Source organism: Podarcis liolepis (assembly GCF_965112155.1).
Source record: "Podarcis liolepis genome assembly, chromosome: Z".
Lineage (NCBI taxonomy): Eukaryota > Metazoa > Chordata > Lepidosauria > Squamata > Lacertidae > Podarcis > Podarcis liolepis.
This window is the reverse complement of record NC_139570.1, coordinates 26145515-26165761: the sequence shown is the minus strand read 5'-3', so window position 1 is coordinate 26165761 and position 20247 is coordinate 26145515. Positions and strand designations below refer to the sequence as shown.

Here is a 20247-nt window from a genome sequence, read left to right as displayed (position 1 = left end):
ATGTACATGCAATTCTAGCTGCTTTTTTAATTTTCGAAAAATACATAGGATGGAATGTGCATGTCACTGAGTACATGATCACCTACCTAAGTGGCTACACATGGATAATTATGTAGAGATGGGGAGTTAAGCATAACTGAAACTCCCTTTGATACCAAAACTGGCACCATTTCCTACCTGTTTTTGCACTATATCTTTATTGGAGGGGAGAGATATATACCACCACTGCACCCTGATAACACACCACAATACCACACCACAATAACTACAGTGGCAAAAGCCTTACAGAGAATACCTACTGAGTTTGACAGATCCATCCATCCCAAGAAGAATGTTGTCACTCTTGATGTCTCTATGGATCACTTGGTTTGAATGCAAGAAATCCAGAGCTTGCAGGCACTGATATTTAGAAAGTAATAAATAAGATACTTTTAGAAGAGCATGGTGCAAGTCAAGGATTACGGTCTGACTTATTAGGAAATGGAGGAGGTGAAGTATATTGCCAAATCATTTTTTGTTTTCATTTCTATAGGAATGGTAAGATGACAGAGTTTACGCTACGAACAGAGCAACTTGCTACATGGACACTCACACATTATTTCATTCCAAGGTAGCATATATGTGGCTTTAACGTGGTCACCCACCCAGGTGGGTGTCAAGACCCATACCTGCTTAGCTTCAGCAAGCAGGTGGCCTCTTGAAGCTTCAGACCATACCTTGGTACATTTAGCCCATTTCCCAGCACTGCCACCACTTCCTTTGCTGAATAGAGATCCAAATCGCTGAATAGAGATTCAATGGCCAAATCGTTCTCCCTTCCCACAGGAAGTATCCAACAACTGTGGGCATATACTTCGGCAGTGGCATCTGCTCTGTCCCACCTCGGTCATCAGGAAATTACAAACCATGGTTTTAAACTCCCCACAGTACCCTAGAGCAATGCTACTTTGGGTATGACTGACTGGCTAGCTCCTCCTACCATTATCTAGCAGATATGCTCATGCCAAAAGGTGGCAACAGCCTGGTTTGTATGTAAATATCTCAGCTTAAAAGGTTGGGAAATGCATGGGATTTGTGCATTCACACTCCACTGCCCCTCTCCTCTTGGTATGCTGCAGTAAGAAGACTTCAGTTAAGCTATAGTCAAACCTGGAAACAATGGGTTGTTGGTCCAACATTTGCTCAGCTCAAGAGTAGGACCATGAACATGAATAGCCACTCGTTTTAATAGGCTTACTCTGAGAAGAGCTAAGGTTGCACACAACAGTAGGGTTAAGAAGGTTCAAAGCAAGTCAAGGACCTTAAACCATGGTTTGAAGGAAGTGTAAAGTTCTTGCTAGTTCCAAACCTTGTAACCATGGTTTCCTGACTCAGATGTAATGGAAAGATATGGCTAAAGATTTCTGGAATTAACCACAGTGCCTTGAGAATGGAAGAGGGGAGGGACAATGCACATAGGCATAAGGATATTCCCAGTGCTTTTTGTTTTGGTAACAAACAAATAAATGAAGTGCCGGTACTCAAGTGCCATAGGTCCAAGCACAAAATGGTTGTGATGGGCAGCAAAAAAACCAGAGGCAATGGCATTCCATACTGGTGACACTTTGTCACACACAAAAAGCACTGGATAGTATATATTTCAGCTTCATGAGCCAAGATATGTGCATCGAAAGCAGGCCAATGTATAAACATAACTTTTGGTTGAAGACCACCATGCTGTCACAGCATGAAATTACTTACCTCTCTACAGACAGCAGCTATCTGCCCTTCATCCATGCAGGTTTCTGTAACAACGTCAGTCAAAGAGCCACCAGCCAAGTACTCCATTACCACCCAAAGTTCATCACCAACAAGGTAACTGAGACATCAAATTCAAGAAGTCATTAGTAGATGAATGTGGAAAGAAATATCAGTTCAATGTGGTCTGAATGCTGTGGTCCACAAACAACATTACACCAATAAACCAAAGAAACAGAAGATATGGATGGGCACCAGACAGGAGGGAATGCTTCACCCTCCCCACGCTATTAACTTATTTTTCTTATGGTCCCCACCTCTCCCCTGGGGTTCTGGATGCATACTGGCCAAACTGCAGCAGAATAGCATCTGGACATCTGCCTTCCCTCTCCACTTTGCAGCTGTTCAGCAGAGGCTCAGGCTGGCACCTGCTTCTAATGAGGTACTTGTGGCCTAACAGTTCCCACAAATGAAGAGTTACACCCAAGAAGCTAGCAAGTATCCTTTGGTCACCAGTGACTGATTTACTCATTTGCTGTCTTTCCACAAGGAACTGTGCCCAAGGTGGCTTACAGCCAACCTTCAAAACCAGTGGGGGCTGGTGCTCATTGGAATTGATAGGGCAGAGGACAGGAGCACAAACAGTAGGCAGACCAAGAGCCAAAGATAGGCGGAGCCAGTGTGACCTCCTAGACTGGTTGTAAGCAAAGCAATAGGTTGGGCCTGGCTGAGGACAGACCGGGCTTGGTGGGTCAATGCCCCACTTGCCCTAGTGACCCAGCCTCCACCACTGATCACATTTTTATCCAAAGCTTCCTAGCAAACATTATCAGAAGGTTACTTGAAGATACTCACCTATCTAAGTAGTTAACTATGTTGGAATTCTTATTTTCCCTCATGACCAGGATCTCATTGATTATTAATTCCTTTTTGGGTTGCTGCTGGAGATTCATTTGCTTTATAGCCACCTGAAATGACATTTTCATGAAACTTAATTTCTGTTTTTAAGTGAACCCTCCCCTTCAGAAAACAAACAAACATTAAAAAAAAACATGCACAAAATAAGTGCAATAGACTGGAGGCAACTAGATAGGTAACCGCTGAGAACAGCACCAAGTTAATTAAGAGGGCAAATTACCGTATTTTTCGCTCTATAACACGCACCTGACCATAACACGCACATCGTTTTTAGAGGAGGAAAACAAGGGAAAAAATATTCTGAATGAAACAGTGGACGTATCATTTTTGTGCTTCATGCTGTGGCCACAGACATGTGATCTGATGGTGAATTTGGGGTGACCCAATGCAAAAATCCTGAGAATCCCTGTAACCACTTTTTTGCACCATTGCAGCCCCAGGCAACAGTGGGTGCGTGATTTTGGGGGGGCAGGCTGTAGCCATGGACATGCTATGTGCTCTGATGGTGAATTTGGGGTGACCCAATGCAAAAATCCTGAGAATCCCTGTGGATGCATGCTTTGTAACCACGTTTTTGCACCATTGCAGCCCCAGGCAACAGTGGGTGCGTGATTTTTTTTGGGGGGGGGACAGGCTGTAGCCATGGACATGCTATGTGCTCTGATGGTGAATTTTGGCTGACCCAATGCAAAGATCCTGAGGATCCATGTGGACCCATACTTTTTAACCACGTTTTTGCACCATTGCAGCCCCAGGCAACAGTGGGTGCGTGATTTTTTTGGGGGGGGACAGGCTGTAGCCATGGACATGCTATGTGCTCTGATGGTGAATTTTGGCTGACCCAATGCAAAGATCCTGAGGATCCATGTGGATCCATGCTTTGTAACCACGTTTTTGCACCATTGCAGCCCCAGGCAACAATGGGTGTGTGATTTTGGGGGGGCAGGCTGTAGCCATGGACATGCTGTGTGCTCTGATGGTGAATTTGGGGTGACCCAATGCAAAGATCCTGAGGATCCATGTGGATCCATGCTTTGTAACCACATTTTAAGTGGGGAGGGAAGGAAAAACACAGAAGGCTAAGAATGCAGGAGAGGGCTATGACGTGAGGAAAGGAAGGCAAAAGTTCCCCCCCACCCACCCACACAAGCCAGCCACTGTTTAAGGATTTCATCCTTTTAAATGGAAGAAAGCATATTTGAATGCTGTGTGTCTCCAAAAACAAAAAGCAGGAAGTCAAATCAGAATTTTAAGCCGAACCTGTAATCTCTCTTCCCTTCACAAACATTGTTCCCTCCGGAGCAGGGACAGGATAGAGCGACGCTCTGCTTTCCTCTCTACTTGCCTGGAGGGGAGGGGCTTTCCCTGCTCTTTGTTCGGACGCTCTGCTTTCCTCTCTACTTGCCTGGAGGGGAGGGGCTTTCCCTGCTCTTTGTTCCGTTTGAGCAAACACAGCAACGAAACAGAGCAGGGTGGGCAGTAAGACCCTGAGGCAGAATGAAGGAAAGCAGCAGTTTCCTGTCTCACGGAGCTCCCTTCTCCCTGAAGCGCGGTTTGATTTTTGCCTTATTTTTCGGCTCCAGGGACCACACATTCGCTCCATAACACGCACAGACATTTCCCCTTCCTTTTTAGGAGAAAAAATCTGCGTGTTATAGAGCGAAAAATACGGTAGGTAATAACTATAATACTTAGCATTTGCATAGCACTTCCTGGTCTCCAAAGTGCTTGACATGCATAATTTAGTTGCAATTCTTGCAGCAACCCTGTAAGGTTAGCTGGCATTGCTGCAAATGGTGGGGGAATCTAAAGTTACTTAGGAATCTCATGGTCAAGGTGAGAATCAAATCAGGGATTTCATGGGTCACTATTACCACCTCTCAGACTTATTGGTTTAAAGAAGTTGTGGGGAACCTGTGGCCCTCCAGATGTTGCCAAAATGCAGCTCCCATCCTCCCCGGCCATTGGTTAAGCTTGCTGGACCTGACAGGAGTTGTAGTTCAGCAACATCTGGATGGGCAAAGCTTCCCCACACCTGGTTTAAATCTAGGCCTGCCTCAGTCACGTACAACCCAGAGGACGGGGGGCGCTCTATATTTAGGTTATGTGAGTGAGGGGAGCCAAGCGCACTCTGCGCCCACCACTTACCTCCCTGTACATTCTGCACCAAGTCCCCCCCCCCCCTCTTTGCTAAGCTGGTATTAAAGCTCAGCTGAGGAGAAAAGTATGGGGACAGTTTGCATGGAAATAATCTGTGAGTACGAGGAGGGATTCACACACTCCTCAGCTGTGAACTTATCTGGATCTAAAACTTAAGCTTCCCACTACCAAGAATTCATTATAAAAAGTGCACAGTAAATGTTGTTGAATATATCTAAGTTGCATCAGTTGTATAATGACAACAAGCAGATTCACGTTCTTAGGAAACAGCTATGTTAAGTGCTAACACACTTTGCTTCAGGAACCAGTATGCACAGTAAATGGGTTGCTCTGACAGAAGGAGACCTGCCCTGGGAGGAAGACTCTTTCCATAGGAGGGAAGAAGGCTTCGGATACTACCCAATGGATAAAATGTACAGGTGGTGGAGAAGAATTTTCTTCTGTATGGTGTGCATATTTGATTGTAGCACTGTGGTCACAATCGATAGGGTCAAAAAGGGAATTTTAAAAAAGCAAACACACCCATTGCTATCCATGAAATGCTGGGTGAAATAGTGTCTCAGCTGCACTCCTGGGGGTTGCATCTCTTTCTGAAATCACTGGCAATTGAGAGTCCACTATATATCTGGAGGTATCCGGCTCAACTTTATCTAGTGTTCCAGCACCGATAATTGTCAATGCAATGTATATCTTGCTGATATCAACAGCCAAACTTGCATGAGTGTTAATGAATCTTGATTGCCCCTTAACCTCTCTTTCTTTCCAAGCTTGAAAACCCCAATCTTTCTACTGGGCTTCACCATAATTGTGAAAAAAAGGTGCAAACATTAAGCTGACAACTCAACATTAGTCAAACTCAAAGAAGTTCAGAGGCCTCCCCATTCAGTGCTTTGACCGATCATTATATGGGTCACATTTTGGTCGACATGCAGAATGGTACCGAGCGTGACACAAGCGACTCATAATTGCATAGCTTAAGGTTAGGCCTTTGACCTTCAGTTTGATTCCCCCTCCCTTAGCTTTAACTCTTGAGGTCAACTAACCTCCATGTTACCTAAATACAAATCCCAGGTATTTAACCGCGATCCTTCTTTAATTAATATTTATAGCAAACTTTGGAAATCAAAGAGTCTGTCCAAGTGTTAAGAATAATTAGCATCACTGGAACCAATATGTATAGAATCCCCATTATGAGACCACCCAGCACCTAAAAAGATAGGAGGGTATTGTAATTGACTATGACAGGCTTAGCAGCTGGATTTGCTTCTACAGCAAATGAGCACTGAGGGCAAGCCAAAATCGACTGCTGCAAATACATATAGTCACAACCAACAGACTGTGTGCCATCACAGAGGTTGCCAGATCCATTATGTTTTCTGCCACAGCCACCATAATCAGTACTAAGACCCACCAAGCTTAAGAACAGATTTTAAGTCTCAGCTGGATCAGGGTAAAGGCCCATCTCATCCAGCATCGTGTTTTCACAGTTGCTAACCAGGTGCCAACCAGGTGCCTATGGGATGCCTGCAGGTAGGACCCAAGAACAGCTGTGGTCTCCATACTCATGAGCCCAAAAAGTGGTATTCAGAGCCATACCACCTCCGCTGCATTTCCCCCCATACACAGGTTTTGGGAAGCAGTTTTTCCTAACACAACACATTTATGTACGTGATTTTCCACTAATATATGCATTTTTGTACACACTGCTTGTCTGTAGTTCACATTGCTCAGCATTGCAAAATTAAGACTGTGAATATTTCAAAGGGTGCTTACACTTCAGTTCATATACTGTTTCAGAAAGTGTGAATGAATTAGGTAAGTTTGCCTTTAAATGTGATCTGAACCCAATTTCTCCCCCATTCTTACTTATGAGTGATGCAGTTCTGCATCAGAGGCAGGCAATAACCCAAAAGTGTGTACAAGTATATTACAAGCGGTATGAGAAAACTGGGCAGAATTTTAAAAGCAGAGAAGAAACAGACACCAACATTGCACATACCTCCTGCCCTGTGGCAACGTCTATCGCTGTATAAACTGTACCTGAAGCTCTACAAGAAAATAGAATGTGTCGTCAAGATATGTGGAGGTGCCAAACAGGAAGAACATGAATAAAAATGAGCACATACTTATGCCTGCTGGTCACTGCTACAAAGTGTGTTGCCCAGTTTTAGAAGGGATTCTGTCAATTAAGTAGCTGGTGAGTTATTAGATGTTTAACACTGACATGCACTGAACAGTCTTTCTACAATGCCAGAATGTTGTTTGGAACTGTGGATATTAATTAGCAAGCAAAATTATTTTAAGAGCATTTCACTTTTTTCTCCCACAGCCTGCATCCCTCGGTTTAATGCAATGTTTCCATTGGATATGCCATTCATCATTTCAATGTTAATGCTAATGTGTTTTCTGTGACTAATAGGGAAGTTTAATCCAATTTGTTTACATTTTTTAAAAAAACCTGTTTACTCATGGTTGTCAGTGCAGAACCAAAGTTCAAGTGCAGAGGATTTTGATTTGAGCATTTTATTTAGATAACCTTCCACCTGCTTATATCCAGATGTCATTCTTCAGGCTACAGAAATAGGTCTGGCAGGTGTCAGAAGTATTTTGAGATTGAATATGAAACTACAGTCTGGTTCTCACACAATGCTAAATGCTGATTTATTAAACTATGGTTTGTTAAACCCTGAGTTAGCATTACATGTGAACCCTGCCCAGAGGCCCAATATGGGTTGTTTACTGTCAACAAACCACAATCTGAAGCTATGGTTTGAACCTTGATTTCTTTCAACTATAGCATGGAATTACATTAAAAAACAGCACCATTCCTTAACCATGGTTTGCTTGCACCCCATCACAAATGCTTAAACTATAAATGCTCACCAAACTTAATGAACGGCTGGGGGCAGGGGACCTAATTTTGAAGAAAGAAGCCACACCTTCTTTGATTGTCTGGGAGGTAACTTGTATTAACTTGTGGTTTGTTGAACAAGCCTTGGCTTAAACAAACCTTGGGTTAGTGTTATTTGCAAACAAGTCCAGTTTCTGCGTGATACCTCCTGCAATAAAATATATTTGTCATGATCCACACAACAGCAATATTTTATCTTTCCCATACTGTGGAATATTCAAAGATGTTGAGGTGAGATCTGAACCAGGGAATTACTGATGGTTGCTCACATTGGTAGCTCCAGGTGTGAAGACGAGGCAACAAAATTGTAGTCCCTGCCTTATGGAAAATATGCCAGTGATAACTTGTATAACCAAATGGGCAGAAATACTATAATCAAAACTGAGCCCCTGTGCCTTGGCAATACTTACCCCTGGCCAATTTTTTCAAACCTTGTATATTTCTTTTTCGGGTCTCCAACACTTACAATGCTTCCTGAAAAAAAACAAAGGAAGGTCATCATCACTGGAAGATAATACCTTTTAAGTGAGAGTGAAGAAAAAGAAAAGGATAATATCATGTGAAGTGAACTTATATTTTCAGCTGAGGTTGTGTTCAGTCCTGTGGGAGAGACACTGGGGTGGGTGGGCAAAATTCACCAGACATTTCCATAGGAGGGCCTAAGGTTCCCTGTATTTTTAACTGACTGGGGCTGGTCAGAGTTGTATGTTTAAAAAGTTCAGAGGGCACCAGATTGTGAAAGTGTAGTATAGAAGTATTTTTCAAAAGGAGTTAGCAGAATCTGAAAGAAGATTATCTATGACCACTTTAATTTCAAGGGGGGAGAGGAGCCTATCTGTGTACAAGGAGAAAAGAAGTTAGGTAATCTCCAAGCAACGGAATTGGAAAAGGGAAACCCTTCAGATCAGGAAGATAATGAGAGATTCTGAACCCGTTTTCAACTGTTGAATCAGATGAATCAACTTGGGTTTGGTGTCTTCATGCAAATTGCGCTTCTGGGGGCTGGACAAGTTGACCCTCGGGGTCCCTTCCAACTCTACACTTCTATGACATTCTGTGAGAAGAACAAAATAAGAGCAAAAATGTGAGAACATATGATTTCTAGCAAGACAGACAAAAGGTGCATATATTCCCCCTCCCAAAGCAGGATACAGGGGTCAGCTTTCTATAATGGGGGTGATTCAAAATACAAATAATCTTTGCTAGACCTAATAGCACTGCATCTTCTTCGCATTCTAAAACTGCAAGGGAAGAAAATGGATAGATGCAAAAATGTACCAAGCATTGCTTTCAAAACCACTTAAAAACGAGCCATTGACAGGTGAAGACATATGTCATAACACTGAAAACGACCTTGGCCATGATATTTAGGTGCTTTCAAAAGTAGAAATAAAAAACTGCCCAAATATTGCAGTAGACAGGGAAGGACAGCAGGTGGCAACTTAAGGAACCGTGGGAGTTAGAACATGACGGGCTACGCTGAAGGAAAATTCAGTGTGAAGGGAGAAGAAAGATGCTGAGATCCAAACTCCCGCAGAGGATATGCAATACTCTGATACAGTGGTGCCCCGCAAGACGAATGCCTCGCAAGGCGGAAAACTCGCTAGACGAAAGAGTTTTCCGTTTTGGAGGTGCTTCGCAAAACAAATTTCCTATGGGCTTGCTTCGCAAGACGATAATGTCTTGCGAGTTCCTGCTGGTTTTTTCCCTTTCCCCCCTTTTTTCTAAGCCGCTAAGCCACTTATCAGCTGATCTGATCAGCAGATAAGCCGCTAAAAGCCGCTAAAAGCCGCTAATAGCGCTAATCCGCTAATCCTTCAATGGGCTTGCTTCGCAAGATGAAAAACCGCTAGACGAAGAGAATCACAGAACGGATTCTTTTCGTCTTGCGAGGCACCACTGTACAGAGAATATGCAAAACCCACATACTCTGTGATTAGTTACTAGAGCGGGGCATGTAACAGACAGAATATTCTGTTGCATTCACAAGGGGAAAAGGCCAGGCAGTTAATAATTATAACTGGTAAGCTCTAAAGCTTCATACAGGTGAGGGTAACAAAGTTGGGTAGCAGTACTTCCCCCTTCCACCCATCCTTTCATGTTATTATTGATATCACCCATTCCAACTAATGTGCCAATTCAGTAGTGAATAGACTTTGCACACACCTGACCTCTTCTGGTTCTGTGCAATAGCCCAAAGGGCAAGACTACAAGAACAGCTTCTAGCACCCTACTTTTTCCCAACAAGGACCATAGCTCAGTGGCAGAGCAGCTGCTTTGCACCCAGGTTTAACCCCTGGCAGCATCTCCAGGTAGGGCTAGAAAATACTCCTGCCCAAGTTGCTGCCAGTTAGTGTAGACAATATGGAGCTAGATGGGATAATAGTTTTACTTCACATAAGGCAGATTCCTGTGTTCCCAGGAGTTCTGGGTAAGCAGAGGTCTCTTTAACTTCTGCCTCCAGGAGTCCACTGCTTCAATGTTCAGATCCCCTTTGGAGAGCCAGAGGGTATTGGTACAATATGATGCATGGCAAGGTGGAATAAGGCCGTATACAGTGGTACCTCTAGTTACGAACTTAATTCGTTCCGGAGGTCCATTCTTAACCTGAAACTGTTCTTAACTAGAGACGCTCTTTCGCTAGTGGGGCCTCTTGTTGCCGTTGCGCCGTTGGCACACAATTTCTGTTCTCATCCTGGAGCAAAGTTTTCAACTCGAGGTAACTCTTCCAGGTTAGCAGAGTTTGTAACCTGAAGCGTTTGTAACCTGAGGTGTTTGTAACTTGAGGTGCCACTGTATGTGATACTGGTATCTATTTATTTTTTCCTAAGAGTCAATCTCATTTAGAGATCAAACAAAGCTGTGTGGCATCTTTCTGAAGGTGGATGGAGGTCAATCCCGAAGATATTAAAGAAGGAAGAAAATTAGGGGGGGTGGGATGCACCACCTGGGTTCCAAACATAAAGCTTTGTTAATTAATTCTTAATTATTTTCCTAATTAGCTCTCAGTCATACAGACAAATGCAGTACATCATGTTTCAGAAGACTGTTTGAAATTCCATTGGATTTTCAATCTGCAGCTGAAAGTTGGCTGGAAGGCAACTACTCAGACACCTTAATCAGGCATACATTACATACTTAAGGAGGAGAGAAAAAAGCAGACAATCATGAAACAACCAAAAATCAATCAAGGAAGGAAAGGCTTGGAGATGTGGGGCAGGCAGGCAATTGTTGCTGTGCCTCATTAATAATGCTCATCCATAAGAGTTGTTGTCTCATGAGAGATCTCATGTAAAAATAGCTTGCTTGCAACTCTTGGCTTCAATGAGAGTGGCCATTAGCATTTGGAATCAGAAACCTGGGAGACTCATTCAGATTATCTAGTCTGGTGGATGAGAAGAACAGAACAGCTGTGCTTGATTTGACCCAAAAACCACCCAATCAAGCATCCTGTCTTAGACAGCAGCCACCTAGATATCTTTGGGAGAATAGCAAGGAGGTCTAGTCCTCTCTCTAGATATGTGTCCTCCCACTAGCTGGTACTTTGAGGAAGACTGCATGGTGGTTCCACTTGGTTATTATGGCTAGGTACCCATTGATAGATTTCTCCTTGATAAATTTGTGGTCAAGTATCAATAGTGTGCAAGCAAGGGCGAAACACTCACTTAATTTCTCTAGGATCTCCTCATCAGTCATCTTGGATTTTTTCCGCTGCCGATCTGTATTTCTATACAAGGTGTTGGAGTTGGAATTCTCAGGCTGAGGGGTTGTTGGTTCCTTCACTGGGGCTGGAGCCGCAACAGGTTCAATGACAGAACGTGTGTAAATCTGAAAGAAACAATGGCGGGAAATACCTTAATTCCATTGTGAACTTGGGGAAATTGAACAACAATGAATTGCCAATGAGCTACATACAAGGAAACACTTTAATTGTCTCCTGTGCTTTCACAAATATTATATTGCTTTCTCTCTAAAGGTTTAATTTAAGCTCCTGACAGGCAGATAATGGATTTCAAGACTTCCATTACACTGTTCAATTTACACATTACACCCTGAACCAAGAGCTCTGCTATGCCTTTTCACACAATGCAGAAAAGCTTGGGATTAAGTGATAAATCTCAGAGCAGAGCTACCTGACTGCCATAGTTTCCTACAAATGAAAATCCTAAGACTGGGTACTAAACTCAAAGTTGTTCCTTCAAAATGAATTTTCCTCCATGGCTCGTAATAGCTACTGGCTTTGTCATAGGCAGTGTGTGCTCTGAGCAAAACCAGCTAAAAAGTTAGTACAGAGGCAGTCCAATTTCTGTGCCAAGAGGGGTTAAACCTGGAAATTTGCACAGAGAGACTTATCTGGGGATTGTTTAAAAAAAGCTGTTTCAGGCTACCTGGCTAACAAAATTTCACCAGACCGCACTTTGTGTGTCTCCGCAGCCATAAGGGCTAGACATTCATGGAAAGCAGAGATTCCCAAAAGCTCGCATTCTGCATCACCACCAGATTCTGTGCCCTTTCGCCACCCCCAACCCTATGCATTCCTGCTGAACAAGGGCAAATACGCAGACCTAGTCCTACCATACAGACAACAATTCAGACTAAAACTGTTAGCATCTCACTGATTTTGTATGCTCTGGTCGTGGGGCAATAACAGGTGGTGGCTCATTATCATCATCATCATCTTCTTCTTCCTCATCCTCCTCTTCGGAAACTGGAGGAGCCAGTGGAGGTTCTGATGCAGTCTTTGTGCTCTGTATGTGCAAAAAAAGTATTCATAAAATGAGGCTTCAGCTGTTTACGGGATTACTATCAGAACATGAAGAGGTCTGGCTGTAGGACAAGGGTCGGGGGTCTGTGGTCCGCAGGCCTTATTAGGTCCACCAGGTTACTTGGCCTGTGAGGCCTACCTGCCCTATACCTGAAATCACACATGACATCAGGTGTGGAGCAGGAAAAAAACATGGCTACACCAAAAGGGAGTTTGCAGTGATCTGACTTTTTTGGAACGTATTTGTCCCATGAACAGAAGTGGTTTGCTGGGTGGGGAAGAGCTGCAACGCTTAGTTTCCCAGGTGGGTTGTTATTACGTACCAGGGTGGAGTGCTGTATTGGCTCCAATGGTGTCTTTGTACCACACCAGCTTCACCACCACCTCGCCTCTCTCCCTCTTGGTAAGCAACAACAACTCACCTGCCGGGAAGCTACCCAGTGACTCCACGCCACCTGGGAAGCCACTTCTGCCTGCCCATTATCTCATTTAGAGCATTCTGACAGAGCTTTAAGATTCTCCTGGTAGAGCCACATCTGCAAAAACAGGCCTGCTCAAGAAGCCATTTGAGTTCTTTATGGCTTCATCATTGTCATTTTCCCTTCACAGTCAAAGACGGCATACTTATTTAAAAAAACAAAACAATGGCAAAGGAAAAGAGGAATTCTCATTTCATGAGATGCTTGCAGAATTCATTACAGGGAACTCATATCGGCCCGCCACTAGTTCTCATAGAGACCGTGCAGCGAACACTATTTCTCTCTTTTTAAATTGTTTTTTTATTGATTTTCATACAATTTAAGAAATTTAATTCAGTTTCAATACAATATTCCTTAGCATCTTGACTTCCCATCCTTACCTTCCATGATGTTTCTTTTTAAATCTTTTATTTACTGCTTTAAATGCAATACTTTTTTTCTAAAAGATACATCGTACATTACATTCCTTTATCATTCTCACTCCTTTGCTTATAATTCAAGTCCTGCCTACGATTTCATTTGGCTATAGTGTTTTCTCAGATAATCTGAAAAGGGTCTCTACTCTTCTACCAGCATTTCCATACTATTTCTCGACTGCCCATTGCATGGCCTCTGTTGTGTAATTGAGTCCATAATATTAAGTATATCAGCATTAAAAAGAATAAGAAGAGGGAAGGAAAGTCCTAGTTCAACCATTCAGCATGGAAAATAAGACATTCATACTGAGAACTCAGTATTGATAGGGATTGCTTTAATTGTACTTTTGGGGTTTTTGCTGTGATTCAATTTTCATTAAATACACACTGCTATTTCAAGCATTCCTATAAGCAAAAAAGACATAAGAAAAGCCTGACTGCTGGATTAGTCCAAATGGAGACCATCTATTCCAACATCCTGTTCTTGCAGTGGCCAGCCGGAGGCCTCTATGGAAAACCTGCAAGTGGGACATGAGCACAACAGCACTCCCCTATATTTTTGATTCCCAGAAACTGGTATTCCGAGCCAGCTGCAAATCACATCAAGCCACAAATCTCAGCAGAGACACTATTCCCCCTCCCCCCCCAAAATGGAGATTAGTTCATGTTCAACAGTAGGTTCTTATACTCACCGAAGGATGGGCTGCGATATATCCATGGGCACTTTTATCTGAAACGTGCAACAACAAAAGTTCTCAATAGCTTCATTGAGCCTAAATGGCTACAGGGCAGTTAGGAGATGGCACATGTGTGGCAATGTTGGACAGGGTCAAACCCTCCCCTATAGTACTCATTTGCTTCCAATCACAACCTCACATGCTGCTGTTTAGTTTAAAAAAGGAAATCAAAAGCCTGTGAGATCTCTTTTGCATAACCACCCCTTTTTTTGTTTTGCTCTTGCTTCTGTTTTGTGTGTGCATGTGTTGTCTACTCTGGCTCAATGAGGGGATGGTACACACATGAAGGTGATCGATGGTTGGTGAAAGACCCTGTGTGAAAAGCTGGGAAGGGAAGATTTCCCAGGGTTGAAGGCTGGGAGAAGAAAAGGAAGCTCTCAGGTGAGAGCTATGTGGGCCCACCCCTTTCTGTGTGGAGCAAGGGTTAAGATCTATGTTTGAGGGAGGGCTTTGCATTTTCTCTTTCTGTTTTTATTTTCATTTAGATTAGTTTGTTTTTTATTGTATTAATATAATTATATTCCCCCCCCCCCATAAAATTATTAAGTGTTCTTAGAGGTTAGGCATATCAGTGAGCCTCAGCGGGGTTCTTCCAAAAGGAAGTAAGAAGAAGGGTGTACAGCAGGAGTCATCAATCTTTTGAGACCAAAGGACATGACCATCCCATGTCACTTCCCTCTCCCAGATCATGAAAAAGCAGGCAGAACACAGGCTTCACTTTTCCAAAGGATCTGGGGAAAAGCAATTGCCTGTAGAATAAATTCTAGCCTTGAAAAGCACAGAGAGCTGAAAAAGGAAGTGCAAAAGAGTGTCATGCTTCCAACTTCCTGCTTCCGCTCTATGTACTTTCTGGAGGAGAAAAACGCAACCATTATCACCTTCTCATGACCAAGGGGGCAGTGTGTGTGCTCAGAGGCTTTGTGGGCAGTGAAAGAAGACCACTGCATCCACAAGTGCTACACTGGTGATCCCTGGGATACACCCTAGGGTTATGTCTTGGAGTTAGGCTTCAAAACTGTATTAAGACTTCTCTAGTGGCACACTCAGCTCCCTGGGCCAAAGTCCCTCAAGGCAACCAGGTGGAGCCATGTGCTGTGCCGTGCCATGCTGTACTGTCTTTCTACACTGTCTTCCCTCTTGGTTCACTGCCCCTCTAAGCTGTTAACACCTTGCTCCCTTTTTGCAGCCCACTTTGCTCCCCCCCCAGCTCTTCTCCCCATTTCTCTCCTGTTTCACCCTGTTGTGTGTCTCTGAGCCCCCCCCCATCACCAATGGTCATCTCAAGTACAGTTTCATTGTGCTCCCTCTTTCCATGCTTTCCCTGAGGCACTCTTCACCTACCACGAGGGCATACACACTATCCCCCTGCTATGTCCTTGTCCTGTGTGTGCCACACCAACCTTCCCAAATTGATCTGAAGAGGCCTTCTAAGTGAATTTGGACTGGTGTGCTTAGAAGATTCTATGCCATCTAGAACCTCATCTAGAGAACTGGGAACACAATTTAGCATATTATTTTAACATAAGACAAACTGTGGTTTGTCCTAACTAACTATGGTTTACTGAAACAAACCGAATACAGTGGTGCCTCGCAAGACGAACGCCTCGCAAAATGAAAAACTCGCAAGATGAAAGAGTTTTCCGTTTTTGAGTCGTTCCGCAAGACGAATTTCCCTATGGGCTTGCTTCACAAGAAGAAAGCCCATAGGGAAATCTCCGAGGACCTCTTTTAAAATGCTGGCGGTCGGGAGCAAAGACTTTCGCCCACCGCCGGCCTTCAGAAGAGGTCCTGGACCTCTTCTGAAGGCCGGTGGGGGGCAAAAGTCTTTGCTCCCCCCCGCCTGCCTTCCCGGGACAGCGGAGACTTCTCCGCTGTCCCGGGCGATCTTAAAATGCTGGCGGGCGGAAGCGAAGCCTTCGCTGCCGCCCGCCAGCATTTTAAAATCGACCCGGGACAGCGGAGGCTTCGCTGCCGCCCGCCAGCATTTTAAAATCGTCCCGGGACAGCGGGGGCTTTTAAAATGCTGGCGGCCGGCAGCAAAGCCCTCCTGTCCCCAGAGCTTGCGGGGCGGGAGGTGGGGAGAAGGGCTTTTCTTCCCACTGCCAGCCTTCAGAAGAGGTCAGGGGACAGACTGTCCCCGGACCTGGTGTGGAGGCGGTTTCCATAGGAACGCATTGATTGATTTTCAATGCATTCCTATGGGAAACCGAGCTTCGCAAGACGAAAAACTCGCAAGAAAAAACTTGAGGAACGAATTAATTTCGTCTTGCGAGGCACCACTGTACAAACTGTAGTTTATGAAGCTAGCTTGTTTTAATAAACCATACTGAAGTTTAACCATGGTTTACAATTCAGGCACAACACTAATGAGGTTAATGGGAAACTGAATGGAAAGTCCAAGAGGAATGGGAAGGAGGAAGCACATGAGCCTGAGTCTCACACAAGAGAAAAAAGCATAGCCGAGATTTATATCCATATAAAGTCTGTGGGTCATTCTTCCCTTATCTAGTCTTTTTTATTTTTAAACTTTTTATTGATTTTTTATTCTTTAGGTTCTGATGGTGTCTTCTTCGCCATCATTGCCTCCTTACCTCCGGATGTAAAGCTCATATATTTCTGGTTGTTTACTGTCTCTTTGGAATCATAGAATTTGAGGACATCCAGAACAGCTTGAGGGTTCTTCTTCTGTTCCAGTTTTGTTATATTGGAGGTCTGCAGCAGCCTAGCCCACTGCTCCGGAATCCCCTGTGAAGAGCAAGTGGAAAGGATGACGATTCAGGGCATTTCATCAGCGTTTATATTCTGCCAGCATAGTTCCTTACCAAGAATCCCACACTACCTGTAATATTACATTTGGAGCCTTTGATTGATGCCCAAGAGTTTACAAAGCTAGACACTTTACAGCAGGTGCAATCATTCTCTCATCCTCTATTAAAACAAAGAGCTAAAACCTGGATCCAACTTAAAAAAAACCAAAAAGTTATGACTGTGACAGGAAAAAAAGGTGCATGAAGCTCATCGTTAATTCAACTCTTGCTGATCCATGGACCAATGGCGGCAAAGCTTATCTCATTTCCCTGGTGCTTCAGGACAGAAAACAAAACACTACTCTACACTGGAGGACAACACCGGGTGCTTTAGGAAGCTTACACTGGATAGCTCATGCATAACAAGATAAATGCTTTCTACTCAGATAAAAGCAGACGCTACCGAAGTCAAAGCTACTGAAGTCAAAGCTACCTCCTGACGCATTAACTGCCCACTCAAGGACATTTTCCCTACTTCAAAGGAGGAGCTGCAATTTGGAATCAAAATGGTGGTGCTAAGTTATATAAGGTAGCTGGGACTTTAAATGCACCCTCTTTCCCCACTCCTTCCCCCTACTGTGTAATGTTATTAATTATTATTATTATTATAAATAATAATAATGCTGCAGGAATTAGGAGCAGTGGCTGCATCCACCAAAGTACAAAATCTTATAAGTTTGTATTGAGGTATTTTTATTTCCGAGAAAGTTGTCTTGGAACATCCAGTATAATTTCCTAAATTCAAGGAGCGACCGTCTCCCCCACCCCTTAGCAGCACAATTAACATTGAAGCAGTGACTCACTTGAAGTGCATCAAAGCATCCCTTTATTTTGCCACCCCAGCTTACAGCTAACATTCTAACAAAACTGGGGGTTTTCCCCCCTTCCTCCTACGAGGTTCTCTGCAAAAATGAGATGTGACATGGGCCTTTGGAGTTTGGGGTTAACGATGAAAAAGTTGGAATAAGCCAAGCAACGAAATCTACTGCACACACACGGAACCTGCCGCTGCAGTGCTATGACATCTCAAAGAAGCACTTGGATGCAAGCTTCTTTTGGGCCTGTGACGCACCTCTGGAAACTTCCCTGTGCACATCTGTGAGCCATAGAGATCTGGCTGCAATGGACGTAAATAAAGAAAGAAAAGAAAGTTAAAACAGAATGTGGGACAACTCAGACGGTGGGAAAGAGGTGAAATCCAATGGGTCGGAATGGGGCAAGGAAGGTCAAGGTTGTGTGTGTGAGGGTAACCCAGTCTAAAACAAGGGAAGTAGCAAACAAAGTAGTAGTCATTGACAGGCTACAGGAAGACAGACTATGAAAAACAGAAGGGGAGGAGGAAATAAATCACAATTAAGTCCAAAGTTTGGAAGCAGCAATTCCCCATTTTAACCAGGTTGTGGGATGTTTGCTTGCTCACTGGAAAAATCATACTGCCAAGTGACTGGATCAAATATTCAGTATTAAAACAGTTGTGGCGGGTACAAAGAGCCTTCTTCTAAGAATTCTTTCATGCTTAAACCCACCTTGGTAATTCTGAAAGGTCTCCATGTAGCATTTACAATTCAATCCCATGCAAGCTTGTTTAAAAGTAAGGGTCAGCAAGTCCAGTGGGGTTTACATCCAATTGACAGTGCAATCCTAACCATGTCTACTCAGAAATAAGCCTTACTGAATTCAGTGGGGCTTACTCCCAGGCAAGCAGGGTTAGAATTTCAGCCTAAAGTTGTTCAGGACTCATCTGACTTTAGGAATTATTAAAAACTGTTTTTCAAAAATAGCCAGGGTACGAATGGATACAAATGCTGCGAATGGAAAAATCAACCAATTCTGGATTTTTGCTTTTTGTTTTGTTTTTGGAGTCTGCAAACAGGGTCAAACCAAATTATGCCACACATAATGCCAGAGAGAAAACTCTTGGCAACATACATATATGCCACTTATATATATATGCCACTTGACTTTATACAACCTAAATCCATCATTTCCTTTTGTTTTTGAAATGGGAACCTTTATGAGTTTGAGTTGCAGCCAGTTTTCCCTCTAGACAGGGAATGCAGATCTGTCTCATTAAAAGGCATGCTTTGCAGAATTATCATTCAAAAATAGAAAGAGACTTCCCTTTAGAAAACAAAGTTTCCCCACCTTATTAGTGCACCAACTTTTTCACCATAACTATCTATAGGCCTCAGAAGCATGCTTCTTTTGCCTAATCATTTTCAGTCATTGAATTTAGTGCTCTGTGTCCCAATTTCTGCTACTCGTGGTGGCTCCAAGCGAAACAAAATGGGAATTCGGACATGCATTTGTGACAATCAGCATCATGTCATTGGATGCTAATGACTGAAAGCCAGACTTCAAAGCCCATGCAGCAGGTATCCCCAGCTGTGATTTTGGATGCAGCAATGAGTAACAGGGAATCCATCCAGAACACTGGCTGGCATTATGTGTTGGAGTAAAACTGTGCACGCTGCACATTGCGCATGGCACATAACCAACAGATCAGGCACGGCAGCTACTGCAATCCTCTAAAATGAAGAAGGAACATTGGTTTTGAACAATCCCCTGACACTTCCAAACTTTTGAGAGATAGAGAAAAAAATGTGAACACTGTGGAAATACTTTTGTTAAGAGGCTTGGTGGCAGAACCCTTGTCACAATATACTTACCAACATATAAAGGAAATAAGGAAAAGCTCAAGATGTCACAGACCCATAGCTAATTAACTGAACCAGCTGTGGTTATGGAGCTAAGAAGATCTGGTTCTTCAGGAAACAGAAATTCCCATGTGATTCCAAGGATACTTATGTTCCCTTGCTGTGCAAACTTATCACCAAGATGAACTAGCTTGATGATCACCATAACTTGGTGTTAACAGTCAGGTGCAGCAACTATGACTCCTGAGGGCTACTACCCTCAATAAACAATTTTGTATCAAAAACCTCAACCTCATCCTCTCTCTCTCTCTCTCTCTGATAAAATAAATCTTAATTTCAGGGAATCTTACAAAAAGTGCAGGGAACTAAAACCGACACAATTTAATGCATTAATGCTGTATCATGAAAGCTACTCTTGTTGCTGGATCCCACACTGTCACTCTGGTAAAATTCAGACTGAAGAATCATGGGATGAAAAAGCACATGGGGAATAATCCATAAAAGCAGAGGGCCACACTGGGGGCTGGCAATGCTGACTCTGCTCCTTTTCATGTGATCCATCTACCCTACTTGATTTCTTCATCTAAATGTTAACCATAACACCATGGAATCAAGCCACAAGGAAATGTGTTCCCCAATACCATACTTACGATTTATATG

At 43.4% G+C, this 20247-nt stretch overlaps 1 protein-coding gene and 1 long non-coding RNA gene across 8 annotated transcripts in view; both read right to left on the bottom strand.

The window, feature by feature from the left end:
* The window catches only part of LOC310698359, a 525075-nt gene that overhangs the window by 32558 nt on the left and 472270 nt on the right, over window positions 1-20247 (bottom strand). The window lies entirely within an intron of this gene.
* PAK3 (p21 (RAC1) activated kinase 3) overlaps window positions 1-20247 on the bottom strand; it is an 84515-nt gene that overhangs the window by 5370 nt on the left and 58898 nt on the right. For 3 of the 7 annotated variants that reach the window (XM_083485173.1, XM_083485172.1, XM_083485174.1), the window contains 9 exons: window positions 16715-16868; window positions 14079-14116; window positions 12343-12474; window positions 11392-11554; window positions 8137-8200; window positions 6815-6863; window positions 2593-2705; window positions 1741-1858; window positions 300-399 (listed from right to left, as the gene is read on the bottom strand). In XM_083485173.1, coding sequence (XP_083341299.1) covers window positions 300-399; window positions 1741-1858; window positions 2593-2705; window positions 6815-6863; window positions 8137-8200; window positions 11392-11554; window positions 12343-12474; window positions 14079-14116; window positions 16715-16868 — 931 coding nt within the window. Of the gene's footprint in view, window positions 1-299; window positions 400-1740; window positions 1859-2592; window positions 2706-6814; window positions 6864-8136; window positions 8201-8657; window positions 8781-11391; window positions 11555-12342; window positions 12475-14078; window positions 14117-16714; window positions 16869-18002; window positions 18048-20247 lie in introns of all 7 variants that reach the window. The other 4 variants (XM_083485168.1, XM_083485169.1, XM_083485170.1 and 1 more) reach the window with 3 other exon arrangements.